The 18,146-nt window shown below is 53.1% G+C and overlaps 2 protein-coding genes across 4 annotated transcripts; one reads left to right on the top strand and one right to left on the bottom strand.

The window, feature by feature from the left end:
• Nucleotides 1-881: 881 nt before the first annotated feature.
• Nucleotides 882-10,809, bottom strand: Otop2 (otopetrin 2). 3 transcript variants are annotated; one of them, XM_036194557.1, is made up of 8 exons: nucleotides 10,718-10,809; nucleotides 10,239-10,415; nucleotides 9,644-9,989; nucleotides 8,667-8,803; nucleotides 7,149-7,207; nucleotides 6,619-6,752; nucleotides 3,503-4,380; nucleotides 882-1,370 (listed from the first exon to the last, which is right to left on the bottom strand). In XM_036194557.1, exons 3-8 carry the CDS (start codon nucleotides 9,954-9,956, stop codon nucleotides 1,200-1,202), a joined length of 1,692 nt encoding a protein of 563 aa, XP_036050450.1. In that variant the 5' UTR covers nucleotides 9,957-9,989; nucleotides 10,239-10,415; nucleotides 10,718-10,809; the 3' UTR covers nucleotides 882-1,199. The 3 variants fall into 3 exon arrangements, with proteins under 3 accessions (XP_036050450.1, XP_036050451.1, XP_036050452.1); XM_036194558.1 differs by lacking the exon at nucleotides 10,718-10,809 and having other exon boundaries at nucleotides 9,644-9,967; nucleotides 10,239-10,321; XM_036194559.1 differs by lacking the exons at nucleotides 10,239-10,415; nucleotides 10,718-10,809 and having other exon boundaries at nucleotides 1,200-1,370; nucleotides 3,503-4,377; nucleotides 9,644-9,956.
• Nucleotides 10,810-11,283: 474 nt separating this feature from the next.
• Ush1g (USH1 protein network component sans) lies at nucleotides 11,284-15,209 on the top strand. The gene is made up of 2 exons (XM_036197651.1): nucleotides 11,284-11,613; nucleotides 13,988-15,209. Exons 1-2 carry the CDS (start codon nucleotides 11,450-11,452, stop codon nucleotides 15,207-15,209), a joined length of 1,386 nt encoding a protein of 461 aa, XP_036053544.1. The 5' UTR covers nucleotides 11,284-11,449.
• Nucleotides 15,210-18,146: the final 2,937 nt, after the last annotated feature.

Genomic DNA, 18,146 nt, shown 5'->3' with positions numbered 1-18,146 from the left:
TTAAGAGCATGGGCTGCTCTTTCAGAGATCCAACAGGGTGGCTCACACCTGTTTGTAACTCCATCCCCACAGGATCTGATAGTATTCCAGGAGGCAAAACCAATGTTGGCTCGGGAGTTAAAACACTTGTGCAGATCCCCAGAATTCACGTAAATGGTGAATGCCCTGTGGTAGCTCCTTTGTCCTCCCAGCCTTGGGAAGCAGAGACAGAATCCCTAGGGTTAGTGAGCTATCAAGATGAGCCATACGAAATGGGCTCTGAATCTGATTGAGGGCCCTTCCTCCAAGAGTAATATGGAAGTGGAAGGGTGGGTGGTTCCTGTCACCAACCCCAGGCCTCCATATGTCCTCACACGTGTATACTCACACACTCCCTCACACACAAGTACACACTCATCCTCACACACACACACCCTCACACATCTATACACACACATCCTCATTCATGTGTACACACATTGGGGACGGGAAGAGGGCAATGTGGAGAGCTCCCTGAGGTTGACCTCTGGCCTCTACACCCACCTGCACATATATGTGCAAGTACACACACACTTGACAAATTATTGTTGATATAAAGGCTCTGTCTCTTTATACCCATGAGCCTTAGTTTCCTTCTTTGTAAACATTAGATTGAATAGGTCTTCCCTAACTTCCCCTGGATCATAAGAAAGAAAGTCACATTCATGGGCATTCCATTGGTCCCTCCCAGCCACCCTGTCATCCACTGTTGAGAAAGCCTGTAGCTTGGACTCAGCTCAGCTCACCCACTGAAAAGGTGGATGTCTGAAAACCTTGAGCCTTTCCAGCTCAGAACCCCAGGTTCCTCTCCTGTGATCATCGCGGGCAAGGCAGCTGAGACAAGAATTGGGGACAAAGTGCAGTTGCAGGTTTATTGGTTCCTAGTTCCAGACAGTGCACAGGCCACACAGCTGGGATTAGAGAGAGAGCCAGAGACCGTATTTCCAGATCCTGTCTGGTCCTAGGGAATGCTTGCAAGGGACTCATTCCCCTGCTTGGGTCTCCCCAGGCTCCAGGGTCATGCAGGAGTAGATGGGCATGTCTCAATTTTGATTTAAAAATTCATCCTGGAAAAATAAACTTTGATGAAAAGTTTAGTTTCAGGCAGGAAGGGAGTGAGTGCCAGCCCAATTCACTCCCAGAGGAGCTGGAGTTCCTCTGTCCTGTCTCTGTGTGGTGCTTCAAGACAGCACATAGACCTCCAGCAGACTGGAGACAGCATGCATTCTGTAGAAGATGCCAAATGGCAGACAGATGTTGACGATGGCCGCCCAAAGGGAGTAACCGTAAAAGTCTATCTCCACGGTATTGCTGAAGTGTGGGCGGGCGCCAAAAGCAGGCATGATCCATAGCTGTCGGGGGGAAAGGGGTGCATCAGGACCCTGCTTGTGACTTCTGTTGGCTTTGTTGTACATGAAAGAATGGGATGCCAGCCTTCTAGTTTGGTGGCCATCGGAGACTGTCACCAGGGCTGACCTCTAGTATAGAGGACAGGGCCTGAGTGAGGAGCGGAGGAAGTGTGTCTAATTAAACTGGCCTGTCCTAGGCTGGGGAACCCACCTGAAGCCACTCCTCCCACCCTTGGCCTCCTCAGATGGAAGCTGCAGAAGGTGATGTAAGGAACTGACACAAACACCTGAAGGGGCTGCTGGGAAGAAGTGTGTTTGAGTACTGACCTAGACTCAATCAAGCTTAGGGGAGGGTTAGGGGAGGGGTGGGGTGTGGTGGGGGTGAGGGTCAAAGCCTAGCCAGGAGGCCCCCACTCCAACCCTCCAGGAGCTCTACCCCTGTTCCACATCTCCTCCTTGTCCCTCCTGTGTGTGGGAGAAGTCAAAGGCTAGACTCCTGCTTCACCTCCGGATAGGAACTCAGACCTTCCTTATGGGTGTGGGATGTGGGGACAGAAGGTCTTCAAGGCTAGCCTAACCCCTGTGCCAATTAACTCCATTCTTAGGGGACAGCACAACCTCTCCTGAGTCTGTTTCTCTTCTAGAAAATGAGCAGGGGGAGGGTGCTGCCAAGAGTGGTTTTACTCAGATACATGGAATGGCTGGAAGGTAGCTCTCAACCTCAAGGCCAGGCTGGAGGTGGGGGAGGCCCTATTACCAAAGTGGGCCCCAGATACAGTGAGGTTTTGAGCCTTATTGCTTCTCCTGGTAAGGCCAGAGCTTGAAGACTGAAATGTTTCTTTTTTTTTTTTTTTTCTTTAAAGCAAAATTGACTGTTGGAAGTCTGCATGGAGGTTCATATTTCCAGCCTCAGGATATGACCACATTAGGGTGTTTCTATATAGGTGATATTCTACTGTGGGGCACAGTCAAAAATGCTGGTATTGAGTCAGATTTCATTAGAGATTTTTTTTTGGGGGGGTGTTTCCAGACAGGGTTTCTCTGTGTAGCTTTTTGCCTTTCCTGGAACTGACTCTGTAGACCAGGCTGACCTTGAACTCACAGAGATCTGCCTGGCTCTGCCTCCCAAGTGCTGGGATTAAAGGCGTGTGCCACCACCGTCCAGCCTAGAGATTTTTTTTGTCTGCTTGAGATGCATGCACAGTTATCATTTGGTGTAGTACAAAGGATGTTCAATTCCCTTACATAAAATGATACATAAAAGGACTTATATACATCTTCTTATATACTTCAAACTACTGTGTTCACAATATATATAAATGTTATAGAAATAGTTTGAACTTTGTTTTGTTTAGGGCATAATGACAAGGAAAAATATGTTCAATATGATCGGAAATTTTCCTCTAGTATTTTCCATCTAAGGGTTGGGCAAATCCTGGGGCCTGGGACCTGCAGACCCAGAGGCTGACTTTCCCCACAGGTGCATGTTTCTGCATCAGATATTTCTGTGTTGGGGATCATGTCTACACTGGAGCGTGGCTATGCTGGGTGTAGCTACGCTAGGAATGTTCCTCTTTGGGGTACCGTCTTACTATGAGGGTTTCTGCTTTGGGGTATTTCCTTCCAGAGAACGTACTTGTACTGGATGCAGCCTCTCATTCTTTGCCAAGTCACCTGCTGTACACAACCCTCTTCCCTGTCGGCCCTCCGCTGCATCCTGCCAACAGACTGCTCACACTTACGCTGATCTTTGCAACTTCCTGAGGCTGCTCCAATTATTCTGAGAAGCAAGCAGGTCACAAGATCCTGGGAGCAGTCACACCTCCCACCTGGGGGTGAGGGCCTTCACCCCTCCACATCAGCTCTCAGGTCACTCTCACTTCCACCCAGCCCCCATGTCAGTCTTCCCCGGGACCCTCATCAGCTGCCTACATGCCAGAGAACTGGGCTTGCATGCTCCCTGTGCCCTGAAATGCTGTGTGCCCAAAGGCTGCAGCTGTCTCTCTCTGAATGTGCTCCTGTATAAAATTCTAGAATGAGCCTTTGCAAGATAGAGAAGGTTAAGTGGTCAGCAATCTTCCCCCAATCTAGGAGCATCCCCACCCCTCTCACCCTCACATCCCCCAACTACTCACAATGACATTGCAGAGTAGGAGAAACAGAGAGATATCTTTTAGGCACCGACGTCGCCAGTGGCACCTGGGGGCTGAGATGATGGCCACTGCTTCCTGGGGACTTTCTGAGTTGGGGCCGACCAGCCTGGGAGTGGATGGGCAGGAGGGCAAGGTATGAATGGCATCCAGGTTGGCAAAGGTGATGCCTTGGCGGGGCTCCGTGGGGGGTGTTTCACAAGGCTCAGCCTCAGGTGGTCCTCGATGGAGGCTTTCAATGATGAACACATTCTGGAAGGTGTGCTGGGCAATCATCAGCAGAGCATGTGACAGACTGAGTGCCCCCAGCAGGTCCCTGGGTGAGCCCACCACCACGGCCACAATGGAGTAGTAGGAGATGGCATACTGGCCCAGGGCGGCGCCCATTAGCAGGGCTACATCCAGGGTCCGTGTTGGGTTTTTATGGTGGTCCATGACCCGACGATCAAAACGATAGATGACTGAGCCACTCAGGCTGACCAAAGTCATGAGCCCCAAACAGACGATATTGAAACTGTAGTAGGTGACCAGGCCCTGCTGGGTATGGCCTTTCTCCCTACTCACCTGGACCTCATAGAGGATGAAGACAGCCAGCCCCACAACAAAGAGTAGCAGGCCCAAGACTGGACCAACGAAAAAGGTCTCCCGGAAGAGGCTGACCCTGGACGGTGTGTGGCCGTGGCCATGGGTGGATGCAAGCAGTCTGCCCACATTCTTCCACATGACGTACAGCATGGTAGAAGCAAAGAGGCTGTACTCAATGTTGAAGGGATACAGGTAGAAGTAGCCTTTCTGGAAGATCTGGCAGATGGCTGTGCTGCAGGGGCACGGGTCTCCTCCAGCTGTGCCACCTGCACGCTCTGCTGTGGAGAGAAGGACACAGGGCTGAGCTCTACCCTCCTCTGCTAGTTTGTGACAAGTGAGAGAGGTGCTTCTCTCTGCCAGTGACCACCACAGCCCAAAGGACCTCACAGGGTCTAGAGTCTTCACTTACTCCACAATTATTTGTTGTGCCAGACACTACAAGACAAATCAACGCTAAAAATGAAAAAGTAAAACAATAAAAATCTGGGGCTTGGAGAAGCCTCAGTTTATAAAGCACTTGGCATGCAGGCATAAGAACCAGAGTTGGGAGTTGGGCGGCGGTAGTGGTGTATGCCTTTAATCCCAGCACTTAGGAGGCAGAGCCAGGAGGATCTCTGTGAGTTCAAGGCCAGCCTGGTCTACAGAAGGAGATCCAGGACAGGCACCAAAACTACACAGAGAAACCCTGTCTCGAAAACCAAAAAACAAACAAACAAAAGAACCAGAGTTGGACTCCACAGTACCCATGTAAAAAGCTTGGCGTGGTGGTACATACCTATAATCCCAGGGCTAAGGAGGCAGAGGCAGGGGATCCCTGAGGCTTGCTGGCCAGCCAGTTTAGCTGAGTCTGTGAAGTCCAGGTTGAGTGAGATAACTTGTCTCAGAAAGTAATGAGGTGGAGGGCCAGTGTGATGGCTTAGCAGATAAAAAGGTGCTTGCCACCAATTACCACCAACCCTATGTATGACCTAAGTGTAATTCCTAGGTGGAATGAGAGACCCAACTCCTGAAAGTTGTTTTCTGACCTCTGTACACACATACACACACACACACACACACACACACACACACACACACACACACACACACACAAAGAGAGAGAGAGTCCATAAATACATAAATATCTGTAAAAATACAGAAGGAATTGAGGAACCATTTAACATTGACCTCTGGCTTGCACACACACACACACACACACACACACACACACACACACACACACTCAAACAGAAATGAAAAAGAAAACGAGAACTGCAAATCTGAGCACCTCCATTTCGCCAGTCCCTCCTGATCCATGAGGACACTTTGCTCCCTGAGTTAGGCACACTCTGGTCCTCATAAAAGGAAGCACTCTCCCCCAGATCAGCTTTCTACAGCTCTCTCCACATTTGACAGCTCTAGCTGCTGTGTCCAGACCCCCACCACGATTTCCGTCATTTTGGTTTGTGCCACAATGAGGGTGAATTCAGAATTGCTGTTTAGGATGCCTGGGGCCTCTGCAAACGGCTCTTTTGGCTCCAGAGCTACCCCAGAGGGATCTGTGGATGAAGAATCTGAGGCCCAGTGAGGTCTGAGAACTAATGGGCGAGCCAAGAAAATACGTGTAACTCCTAATGCTATAGTCTCTCCTGCTCTGGATGGAGTTTCACCTGTTAAGGTGCCCACCTGTCTGGGGCTGTCTTCCCCATCATCAAGATCCCCTGTATACACCAGGTGGCTCTTATCAGCCCTTCTACACCGGGGTCTCTTTGCAGGCCAGGGTCATGCTTCCAATTTCTGAAGCCTCCCTTGTGACAGTAGGGCTTGGTGGTGTATGTGGGAGTCTTAGTTATCTAGTTCAGTCCTGGACAGAGGAGAAGTCGGAGGTCTAGAACCAGTAAATGGACTGTGAAGGATGTTCTTTCTCAGGGTAACTCACTGGCTAAAAGCAAAGGTGCATTTGAACACTTCCATTTTAGGCTCTGTGACCTTGGGCAACTATTTAGCCTCTCTGTGCCTAGTGTCTGCTTCTATAAAATGGGAACGGTAGTAATATTTATCTCCAAAGGGAAGTTGTTAAGTAGAACATTTGAGGCATTCTGCACCAAGCAAAGCAGTTACATATCCAAGTGATGATGTCATCGTGACATCATAAACACTGCGGGGGTGGGGGGTGGGGGGGGTGGGGGGGGGGTGGGGATTCTTGCCTTCCCTTCCTCCCCTGGCTGGAAAGGCTGAACCACTTGGTCTCACTTCCCTTTCCTCAATGTCTTGCCCTTCCTTCTGGAAGCTTGGGCTCCTTTGGTGGGATGGAGATTTGGACAGTGTGGCTAAGACTGACTCTCGAGGGTGAGGAAATACACCATATTCTCTGGTTCCTTGTTGCCTCTACTCACAATTCCGAGGGATGGGAGGAGGCCCACGGCTTCTACCTTTACCACCGTGCCCTGGCAAAGGCATGGTTGACTGACTATGAGTACGCAAAGCACCCATCCAGTGCCTGGCAGCCACAGGACCAGTGCTAACAGGGAACTTACGGTCAGGGGCGAGGCGGGTGTGGCTGGTGTTGCCATGAGAGGCGCTGTAGGAGTGGGCCTGGTGCACGGACTCATCCACAACGGCTGCCATCCAGATGGCTAGGTTGGTGGTGAGGGTGAACATGAGCCCACACCTGTTTCAGAACGATGGACGAGGAGAAGAAAAGGCCCGTGAGTCTTGGACTCACTATGGGTCCTTGGCAAAGCAAGGCAGGGTGGGGAGCCCTCCTGAGAAACTGGGTTATAAAATGAGAAGGCAGGTGGGCCCCGATGAACACGGGGATTGAACTTGGAAGCAAGACTCAGCCTGGTGGGATGCCAGATAAGAGAGGGCCAGCGGGTGTCCTGAGGCTCAGGCCCCACTAGGGGAAAGGGCACCATCCAGGCAGTGGAAAGTAAGAGGACAAAGAGGAAGGGATGACTGAAACCCCACCCGGGACTTAGGGAGAAGAGCCACACCCAGGATGACAAGCCTCCTCTCTCATGCCAGGTGAGTCCTTGGCCCACAGACACCGAACTGTGGTTCTTACCGGGTCAGGTCCAGGTGGGTATGGATACAGTCTTTAGCAGAGACCCAGAGAAAGTAAGTCTGCAGAGAGAGAGAGTGGGGGGGGGGGACAGGTTCAATACTGTGTACATGGGCTAATCTCTAGAATGTAGTGCCCACTCACACCCAGTACAACACTTTCTCTACAAAGGAAAAGGAATAGTTTTTCTTTCTACTCTGTACTTCAGCTTGCTTTTTTAAAAAGTGCTTCTCTGTTCCTTAAAGATTAGACCAGACTTCGCCTGTAAGACATTTTCATCTTGATGAGATTTGGAGACCCTGGAGTGCTGGAGGAGCAAGCGGAGTCTTGGCTACCAAGTGGCATATTTCTGGGAGCAAGGCCAGGCTCCGACTAGATCTTGCTCAAGGTGGAAAAGGTCTTTGGGTTTTATTGTTGCTGAGACAGGGTCTCTCTATGCAGCTCTGGTTGACCTGGAACTCCATATAGTCTAGCCTGGCCTCAAATTCACAGATATCTGTCTGCCTCTACTTCCCAAGGGCAAGTCTCAAACTCATTATGTAGCAGAGAGTTGCCTTGAACTTCTTACTGTCCTATCAACACCTCTGGCTTCTCTGTCCACATCCCCTGCTGTCTTCTTCCTTCTGTAAGAAAGATTTTGTGGATCTGAAAGACTTTACCCTCATCTGACTATCACTGAGTCCCTGACTTACTGATGTGGGGGTATTTGGGTTTTTATTTTTCCTGAGCATTCTTCAGACTTATAAAATGTAAAAGACTAAAGCTACATTAAGTGCCACAGCCACATGTGTGTGGCACTGTGGACATCTGGGTGCCAGGGGGATGCTCCAAGGCACGGCACCATCCCTGGTCAGCTTGCTTGTACTACAAGGTGAGTTGCTCTTCTGGTCCCATGCAAGAGCAGTCCTGCCTCGGCCGAGTCAGCTCTTTCAAAACGGTCTTTATGCAACGCATTAAAACAAAACAAAACAAAACAAAACAACAACTAGAGAGCCAGGTGTGACACACTCCCGGAATCCCCAAACTCAGCAATCGAAAACAGGAGTTCAAGACCAGTCTGGGCTGCATGAAGTGAGTCACAAGAGGAAAAAGAAAAGAAATTGATTTGAACTTGTCTGAAAAATCCTAGTTACGGGATGCCCTGCCTCCTAAACAAATATCAAACATGGAGCTATGGTCATGGTCATAGCACAACCTTAGTCAGAGACTGGTGCCCTCCACGGACACCCAAGGTTCTATCAGACAGAGCCAGCTGTCACAACTTGCACCTCTGAGGTGTTAATTACTGGCACCACTTAGGTTGAAATAAAATTGCAGCACCCCTAAGTAGCAACTCACATTTAGACACCACTTCATGAGTCAGCGTTTCCCTGTTTATGGGCTCATATGATCCCTACCACAGTCCAATTCCATTTACTGAATTGCTCAGGGTTGGGGGGTGGGTACATGTGGAGCTCAGATCTCCTGAGCTCTTGCCAAACATCAGGCTCTTCTCCATATGGGGACATTCCTTCTACCCACCTGGACAATGACAAAGACAGCTTGGATGATGGGGTGCAGGATCTTGATGGCCGACTGGCACTCAAAGAAACTGGAGTAGTAACCAGTCTTGAAGACATCCATGACAAGGGTACAAATCCCAAACAGCACAAGCCCACCTGAGAATCAGGGCCAGCAGGAGAGTAGTATATCAGAGAGGCAGGAGAGAGGGCTTGTAGGGTGGAGGATAGGTTCTAGTTGGGAGGGGGTGGAGAGAATGGGTGGACAGTTGGATGGAAGAATGGGTGACTGGAGAGGGTGGGAGAATCAGTGAGTGGATAGATGAGTATATGAATGGTCACATGTGTGACTGAAAGATGAATGAATGGGTGGATTGAAGGTTGAGTGCGTAAATGAACAGGTGGATGGGTGGATGAGTGGAGAGGTTGGGAGAATGAATGGATGGAAGCATGAATAGACGAATGGACTAATGGATGGGCTAAGAGATTACTGGGTGGACGGATGAGGGCATTAACAGGTGGATGGGAGGAGGAATGCATGGAGAGGGCGAGGGACAGATAAATGGATGATGAATAGGTGCATGGGCAAACTGAAGGGCTGGGAGATGAATAGCTGGGTGGAAGACGAGCGTGTGAGTGGGAAGAGGGTGGACAGTCTGTGTCCCCTCCGCTGCACGGACAAGGGAAAAGCCTCGAGACAGAACTTGTTAGCTGCTATTATCTTGTACATTTTTTGCTCACAGTCAAAGGCTGTGCATGACCATCTCTGTCCAATCTTTAGACAAGGCAAAGAAGCTTCCACCTCCCTTTACCCTCTAGGACCCATTTGCCTCCCTCCACCCTACATCTTCATCCCACCCCAATGAGCTCTGGCCACATCACTTCCCAGGGAACTTTACACCTATCTACCCAAACTCATACCCTGCAGATTCTCCATGAGCCCCAGACTGCAGTTCCCCACTGTGCCCACCCTGCTCTTGTCCCCATCTCCCAGGGCACCTCGGAGCCAGATGGGGCCGGCATGCGCATCCCGGTAGGGCACGGCATCCTGACAGCGCGCAGTGCGGACGAGGTAGAAGACTATCCACAGCCCGGCCAGGAGCATCATGGTGGTGAGCAGCGCGAACACGTCGGTGTCATACACGGCCACCTTGTTGAAGGCGCCACCGCTGATGAGCGTGCAGGCGAGCAGCAGCACGTTGACAGCCAACAGCACTGACAGCAGGCGGCCGCCCTTTTTCCACACCTCGCGGGGGCTTGCCCGAGGTTCCGGCAGGCTCTCCTTGGGATGCGGGACCAGCTCCTCCGACATGGTGAGGGCGACTGGAGGAGGTTGAAGGGATCACTGTGGCGGGGGGAGGGAGGGGGATAGGATTCCAGGTCAACCCGGGGAGCCCTCCTTTTCTCCTACATGATCCTTGGATTTGGGGACCCCAGAATGTGGGGACTAAGGGTGCTAGACCAAGCACCGGGGAAGAAGAAGAGAAAAACTGAACCTTCAGTCTGGATAGGAAGTATTGTACAGAGAGAAGCAGTGGCACTAGGCGGGATCCTTCACAAGGTCCCACTCCCCAAATCTGACAGGGGCACGCACCTGGCTGCACCGGGAGCCGACACCAAGTTGGGGGTCAAGGGGCAGCGAGCGTCTCCTCTCTCCCACGCCGGGCTGGACCAGTGCTTTATACCGGAGAAGGCAGAGTGATTTACAGCCACAAGAGCTCGGCTCCATAAACCTCTCAGTCCTACTCACACGATCCATCTTTTCTCCGAGCTGAATTCAGGGAAGCCAGATAAGGTGAGATTTATATTTACCTGTTAAGATCCCCTCGCCCTGTTGCGCTGGCGTGGCCTGAGTCCAGGCGCGGCCCCAACCTGCGGTACCTAGAGGGTCCTCCGTCCCCAATACCCACCGCAACCTGGTACTAAGAGATAGCACCCACCCGAAGCCTGTAGAGCTGACCCCCACTCCCAGTGCCAGCCTGCATCTAGACGCCGTTGTAGCTCAGGAGCCACCTATATCTTGGATCTTGCTTGCTGCCCCGAGATCAGGACAACAGTTCTCCCTTTCCCCACCTTCCCTCAGAGTGATCCAAGTTCGGTCTTCCTGTATCCCTTACTACTGCTTCCCGGAGATGCTTGTTGGATGCTGCTAAGTCTAGTTCCCATGCGGTGCCCGAAGCCGGCTTGCGGTAGTTTAGCGCCCCCTGCTGGAGAACTGTTGTCTGACCCCACGCGATTAGGCTACTCTGCAGGGATCGCTGCGCCCTGCTCGCGGATTGTCTTGCAGTGAGTGGGTGAAACCTCTAGGCCACTGTCCTCCGGATCAGAACTGCCTTTCCATCCCACCCTCAGACACCACTCTCCAACACTTGGCCCGTTCCTTTTGACGCGTACACCCGGAGCTCTGTCGAGGACATACTAAATGTCCCTGTACTGAACCTCAAGGGGAGCAACGTCAGAGCAGAGTAGACGCTTTTGGCGCGAGAGAGCTGGACTTCACTTGAGTCGCCCGTGTGCTGAAAAGCAAGGCCTTTAGGACCCAGGGGAAGCTCCTGGGCCGCTCCTGGGCAGTGAGAGATTTCCCCCCTCCCTCCCCTGGTGGCTCAGATGTCCTGTGTAGTCTGTAGTCGTCTGTAGTCGTGGCTCTGGCGCTCCACATCCTCCATCTGCAGCAGCAGGGGCTGGTGGCACAGGCCCCTGCCCAGACCCTTCCCTCAAACCCATGTTTCGGTCCTAACCCGGCTGCCCTCCCCGTCGGGGGCCATTTCTCAGTGCCCCTTGCCCGACCCTTCCAACTCGGGCGCCATGAATGACCAGTATCACCGGGCCGCCAGGGATGGCTACCTGGAACTCCTCAAAGAGGCCACCCGGAAGGAGCTGAATGCCCCCGACGAAGATGGCATGACCCCCACCCTCTGGGCTGCCTACCATGGCAACCTGGAGTCGCTGCGTCTCATTGTGAGCCGAGGGTGAGTATACACTCTGCCCAGCCAGCAGACAAACCATAAGAATCCTGTGTCCCGAACCTCATGGCATCGCTTACCCTTCCTTTCCCGTGAGGTGCCCTCCTCCGTATGGATAGCCTCTAAGGTGGTGCAGCCTGCCACACTTTGAGAGACACACGTGGAGGGGAGATCAGCTGAGGCTTGTGACACTTGGGAGCTGTATGTAGGGCTTAGGGGAAAGGAACTACAATGGGGGGGGCATCTATGATTATGGGATGGGGGCTGCAGAGTAAGTCAAAGACATTGCTGGGTTGGGGGTACCTGGAAGCAAGAATGAGGGGAAGGTGGGAACCAGAGAGAAGGCTGAGAAGTCTCTAAGGGCCTAGAAGTGGGGGCCAGAAAGGAGAGACCTTCACTGCCTACTCCCCAACCTGGAGTCAAAAGGCTGTCCCCACAGTGCCAATGACTGCCACTGGACGAGTCTCCCACTGACCCGTGTCTTCTCACCACTGCACTTCTGAGATTTATGGACACTGTTCACATTACCAAATGTCACTGGTCCAGCCAGTAATGAACGTTCTGTACCCCTCCCCCACCGCAGGACCGTGGAGTGGGAAGCCAGGGTGTGTGGAGGGAGCATCTGCCCCTACCCTCCCTCTGGAGTGGTCCTGGTAGGGAAGGTGGGCACAGAGTCCACCTGGAGGGGTCAAGCAATGAGGATCCAGGGTCACTGAAGTGAGTTGGGGGAAGGGAACTAAATCACATTACTGGAAATATCCTAACATCAACAGTTTGCTAGGGCTGGCCCCATACTGATGTGGCCTGGACAGAATAGGATACTCCAAGAGGGCTCGTGTGAATGACTCAGGCTCTAGGGGTCAAGGGCGGGGGCAGGGATTGTACTGGCCCTGGTATTTGGAGTGCCTGAATACATGGGTGAAGGGTTTCTTTCTCCTCTGACAGCTCCCTGGGTCTAGCAGCAGGTGGGAAGAGTCGGGCTTAGACTGTTGAGGCACTTAGAGGCCAAGACTCCAGCAGGGCACACGATGTACCCATTCTCCCTGCGCATCCATCAGAGAGACTCACAGGAGTCTCATGCAGGGGTGTAAAGGAAAGAGGGCTTGTCCTTGGCTCTCCAAAGCCCTCAAGTTCTACAGAGTCAAGGATTTGTACTTGATGAGAGAGGGTCTGTGTACTTGGCAATCGAGGGGCAAGCTGAAGTGGGGGTGAGATGGGAGGTGTGCCGAGAGCCGTCGAGACAAGGGAGTGATTCTTTCCCCAGCTCTGGGCGGCCTTGTGGCCTCATTAGAGTGGAGCAAGGCCCCCGTGCTAGGACCAGAGAGAGAGAGAGGCAAGATTCCCAGAGAAGCCAGCAGGAGCTATGGGCCGGAGTCAGACCCCGAGGACATTACAGAGGGTTGCTGGAGGGCGCCAGGCCACCGGCTTCAAAGGGCAACCAGAACAAGGGAGAGCAGTATAGTCAGGTCTCAGGCCCTCTTCCTTCCCAGTTCTGGCTGTCCCCACAGTCCCCTTCTGGCCCAGGCCAAGACCCGACACCTGCTCTAACACTGGCGTTGCCAGGCCTGGCCCTGCTCCCTGCAGACATGGCGGTGCCCACTGCATGCCAGCACGCACCCTCTCACGCTCTTCCAGGCTTAAGCTCAGCACACACCACCCTCTAGTCCTCTCACACAATTACTCTGAAACATGTGGCTTCACGAACCACCTCAACCGCCTAGAGACCCAGACTCAGCCCTGGCCCACCACCTCTCTGGGCCAGCTCCCCGCAGGGCCCATGAATAATTCACTCTTTTCTTTCAGCGCATCAAATATTTATCCCCTGAGATTCCCAGCCCTCCCTTCTGTAGAGGTAGGCCCGCCCCACCCCGCCTCCTAGGTAGCCCCGCCCCTTTGTAGGTTGGACCATCCCCCACATCACCACACCACCACACTCCCACACTCCCACACCCTGGTGCTGTGCTCAGTCCTGATACATCTGTTGGCTCATCTACTTGGAGTCTAGAGCTCAGCCCCATAGATTTCTTTAGGGCAATGCTTCTCAACCTTCCTAATGCTGCGACCTAAGCTTAATACAGTGTTGTGGTGACCCCCGAACTATAAAATTACTTTGTTGCTACTTCATAACTATAATTTTGCTGCTGTTATGAATCGTAATGTGGATATCTGATATACAGGATATCTGATATGTGACCCTATTGGGTTCGTGACCCATAGGTTGAGAACCTCTGCTTTAGGGGATGCTGTGCTGCAGGCCCAGGATGCTCTCAATGTCTTTGGGTTTTCCTTTCTTTTTCTGGTTCCCCCCAACCCAGATTTCTTATACCTCCAACCTGAGCCCACGGTCTGGCTTGCTAAAAGGACTCATCCTTCCTCTCAGGGGTGATCCGGATAAGTGTGACATCTGGGGAAACACACCCTTGCATCTGGCAGCTTCCAATGGCCACCTGCACTGCCTGTCCTTCCTCGTGTCCTTCGGGGCCAACATCTGGTGCCTGGACAATGACTACCACACGCCACTGGACATGGCCGCTATGAAGGGCCACATGGAGTGCGTGCGCTATCTGGACTCCATCGCAGCCAAGCAGAGCAGCCTCAACCCCAAGCTGGTGGGCAAGCTGAAGGACAAGGCCTTCCGCGAGGCAGAGCGGCGCATCCGCGAGTGCGCCAAGATGCAGCGCAAGCACCATGAGCGCATGGAGCGGCGCTACCGGCGAGAGCTGGCCGAGCGCTCCGACACGCTCAGCTTCTCCAGTCTCACGTCCAGCACCCTGAGCCGCCGGCTGCAGCACCTGACGCTGGGCAGCCAGCTGCCCTACTCGCAGGCCACACTGCACGGCACGGCCAAGGGCAAGGCCAAGATCCAGAAGAAGCTGGAGAGGCGCAAGCAGGGGGGCGAGGGCACTTTCAAGGTCTCCGAGGACGGGCGCAAAAGCGTCCGGTCGCTCTCGGGCCTGCAGCTAGGAAGCGATGTGATGTTTGTGCGCCAGGGCACCTACGCCAACCCCAAAGAGTGGGGCCGTGCCCCACTCAGGGACATGTTCCTCTCGGATGAGGACAGCGTCTCTCGTGCCACACTGGCTGCCGAGCCTGCCCACTCGGAGGTCAGCACCGACTCAGGCCATGACTCCTTGTTTACTCGCCCCGGTCTGGGTACGATGGTATTTCGAAGGAACTATCTGAGCAGCGGGTTGCACGGGCTGGGCCGCGAGGATGGGGGCTTGGATGGGGCCGGGACGCCGCGAGGTCGGCTGCAGAGTTCCCCCAGCCTGGATGATGACAGCCTGGGCAGTGCCAACAGCTTGCAGGACCGCAGTTGCGGGGAGGAGTTACCCTGGGATGAGCTAGACCTGGGCTTGGATGAGGACTTGGAGCCTGAGACCAGCCCCTTGGAGACCTTCCTGGCTTCCTTGTATTTGGAGGACTTTGCCTCGCTCCTGCGGCAGGAGAAGATTGACTTGGAGGCCCTGATGCTGTGCTCAGACCTTGACCTCCGCAGCATCAGCGTGCCCCTGGGGCCTCGGAAGAAGATTCTGGGGGCCGTGAGGAGGCGCAGGCAGGCTCTGGAGCGCCCACCGGCCCTGGAGGACACAGAGCTGTGAGTGCAGTATGGGAGAGGGGAGCTACCTTTTCAGTAATGGGAGGGGGCTTAACACCTTATTCCACAAAAATCAAAGCTATCATCAACAACAAAGAGGTCCATTATCACCAGCTCAGAAACAAACCAACCAACAAACAAAACAACTAGCCAGTTTACTAATTGGAGGCTTTCTTATAGTTGATACAGTTCTGGGGTAATCCAAACGGGGTGGGGAGGGGGAGGAACGAGCAGGTGGGATACATTCAGAGTGATCATGGCTAGGATTTTACAAGCCTTTTAGACAGAGTCTCCTGGAGCCCAAGCTGGCTTTAAACTTGTTGTGTTGCTGAGAATGACCTTGAATTTCTGATTCACTTTCCAAGTGCTGGGGTCTGAACCCAGGCTTTGTGCATACTAGGCAAGAACTCTCTACTGACTGAGCTACATTCCAGCCCCAAAGCTGGGATGTTTTTGAGCCCTGCCACCTTCCAGGTCCTTGAGCAAATGTTTTCGTTGAATTCTGAGTTCCATTCTCAGTGTGCCACAGGTGAGCCAGTGGAGGATCAAGGATTAGACTACAGTTCACTTCCTGCCTCATCATGGTTCCCTGCGGAATTGACCTGATCTTGGGTTGGGTTTGGCTCTGGAGCCTGGGGAGCAGCCAACTGCTCTGGGATGGAGGTGTGTCACCAACACCTCATCTCAACTGCCCACACCCCCAAGGCAGATGTGTTTTATCTACTGTCCCCAAGCCCTGCTCCCAACAGGTCCAACAGCAGCCTTGGAGGCACAACTGTGGTTTTGGAAAAACAATCCTAGCAGCTCAAAGCCTTGCCTGTCCCTCCTGTCCACTAGAGCATCCCACAAGCTCACTGCCCTTCCGTTTGGTATCTAAGGCCTTTTACCCCAAGTGCCTGGGGCAAGGCTGGCTGTGAGAAGGCAGTCTGGCTCACAATTCAGGGGATGGGGGAGTCAGTGTCCCCTTTCCTGGCCACCAGCCTGAGGAGAGAGGGGGTAGCTAAGCCATCAGAGTGGCTGGTCTTGGAAGGAAATGTTATCTTGAGGGCTATCTTCTAAACTCGGGTTCTGTCTGTCTTTCTTCACAGATGAAAGGTGCTCTTCTCCTCAGACCAAAGTGAATTACTTACAAGTTGCCACAACCCGTGGTGGGGACCAGAGGTCCTCACAATTGCCATCTCTGCAGCCTCTTCTCCAGGAGCAAGGGTCACATGGATCATCTCCCTCAAAACCCTGTCCACACTCTGAAGGAGCAGCGTAGCCTCTCCAGGCTACATTCCAGAGCACCACTTCTGAACAGTGTTGGAGCCCCTGAGCCACCTCACTGAAAACCCCTGAATTAGGAGAGGATTGGTGGTTAGGGACTGATTGGTCCTGGGGGCTGGATGGCATCAGATCTGAATTAGAAATAGAGCGCAGTGGTGGTGGGGAGCTTGATCTGTTGCAGGTACATCACCTCCCCACCCACCCATCCTCTCCAGCCCTTCTTGGGGGTAGGGGTGGGGTCCTGTTCTTTTTCAGGCTGGAAACTTGTTGCTTCCTACTTACTGTAATGGAAGAGTTTGGGTACCCCTCCTCATACACCCAAGAAGGGAGGTTTCTCAGCCAGACTCTTCGGCCAAATGCCTGTCTTTCACTTCGTAGCACAAGCCCTCTCCCAAGGCCCATCCCTTCTCTTTCACCCACTGCTCACGCCACAGCTGGAGAGCCAGGCTGGGTAGACTGGTGTAATTGGTACTTCCCCAGCTCGTTCTGGGAGCCCAGACTGCCTCCCTTAGCTTCACCCTCCTCCACTGTGCAGCCTGCTTTCCCCGGGCTCTCCCGAATACCAGGGGGCCTAGAAGCAAGGTTCTAGGAAGGCCTGGAAGTCGAGGATGCCTGGCTGTAGAATCACATCTGCTAACTGCCTCAGAGTCTCCTAGGGCTAGACAGGCAGGGGCTGGACACAGTCTGTGTCGGGCCCAGTGTTCGAAAGCTCTGTGAGGAAGATTCTGGACGATGTGGAGAACCTAAGGTCCTGATCATGCCCCAGTTCCCAAGGCTAGCTCTCCCTCCCTCCCCCTCTCTCTCCCTCCCTCCCTCCCCCCTCTCTCTCTCTGTATGGTGTGTGCACATAGGGTGTGTGTATTTTGTGTGAGTGCACATAGGGTGTGTATATTTTGTGTGAGTGCATATAGGATGTGTGTAGTGTGTGTGTGTATGTGTGTGTGTGTGTGTGTGTGTGTGTGTAATGTGCATATAAGGTGTATGAATTGTGTGTGTGTATAGTGTATATGTGTAGTGTGCATATAGGGTGTGTGTAGTGTATGTATGTGTGTGTTGGCGTTGGTCAGAGGATTTCCCTCAGGGTCTGGAGGGGCCTGGGCTGCTCTTGCATGGATCATGGAGAAGTGGGAACCCACTGTGTCCAGCCCTGTGATGGTATGGAGATGAAAACCAGAGCAAAGGCTAGTCCAGAGGTAGGTCCTCAGAGGAGTGTGTCCTCATGGCTCTTCCATCACACCAAGGTTAGAGATGTGGTTAAGTCTCTCAGGAGCCACATGCATGCAGGTTCACATCCAGCCCCCCCCCCCATATGCCCGTCCTCTTTGTCAGCAGTGAACCTGCATCCCAGACTCAAGCTCAGAGAGCAGGGGGTGTCACAGCCTCTAGCTCCTCCTTGAGCTCCCTTGGGCAGAGGAAAGAACCCCAGAGACTTCTGTGTTCTGTCTGGAGGTGCACTACCCAGGCAATGCAGTTCTGAGTGTGGAGGAGGCAGCTTCTTTCCCACCACCATCCCGAATCCACCCCCAGCTAGCCTTCTTGTTTTCTGGGTCCAAGCCTGGGGCCACCTCCAAGTGCCGACTCATCTTTCTCAGAGCCCCAGGTACCACTATTTCTCACATCTTCTGACTGTTTACTGCCTCGGCCCCTCCTGGTTCTCCCTGCACTGGGGTGGCCA

The sequence above is a fragment of the Onychomys torridus genome, chromosome 8 (assembly GCF_903995425.1).
Source record: "Onychomys torridus chromosome 8, mOncTor1.1, whole genome shotgun sequence".
NCBI lineage: Eukaryota > Metazoa > Chordata > Mammalia > Rodentia > Cricetidae > Onychomys > Onychomys torridus.
The sequence above is the reverse complement of the archived record's forward strand: the minus strand, read 5'-3'. Positions and strand labels throughout refer to the sequence as shown.

Coding starts and splice junctions, on each gene's coding strand:
- Ush1g (XM_036197651.1), top strand. CDS start 11,450: ATGAATGACCAGTATCACCGGGCCGCCAGGGATGGCTACCTGGAACTC. Junction 11,614..13,987: donor CGTCTCATTGTGAGCCGAGG/GTGAGTATACAC, acceptor CCTTCCTCTCAG/GGGTGATCCGGATAAGTGTG.
- Otop2 (XM_036194557.1), bottom strand. CDS start 9,956: ATGTCGGAGGAGCTGGTCCCGCATCCCAAGGAGAGCCTGCCGGAACCT. Junction 8,804..9,643: donor CGGCCCCATCTGGCTCCGAG/GTGCCCTGGGAG, acceptor CCTGATTCTCAG/GTGGGCTTGTGCTGTTTGGG. Junction 6,753..7,148: donor ACCCACCTGGACCTGACCCG/GTAAGAACCACA, acceptor GTTCTGAAACAG/GTGTGGGCTCATGTTCACCC.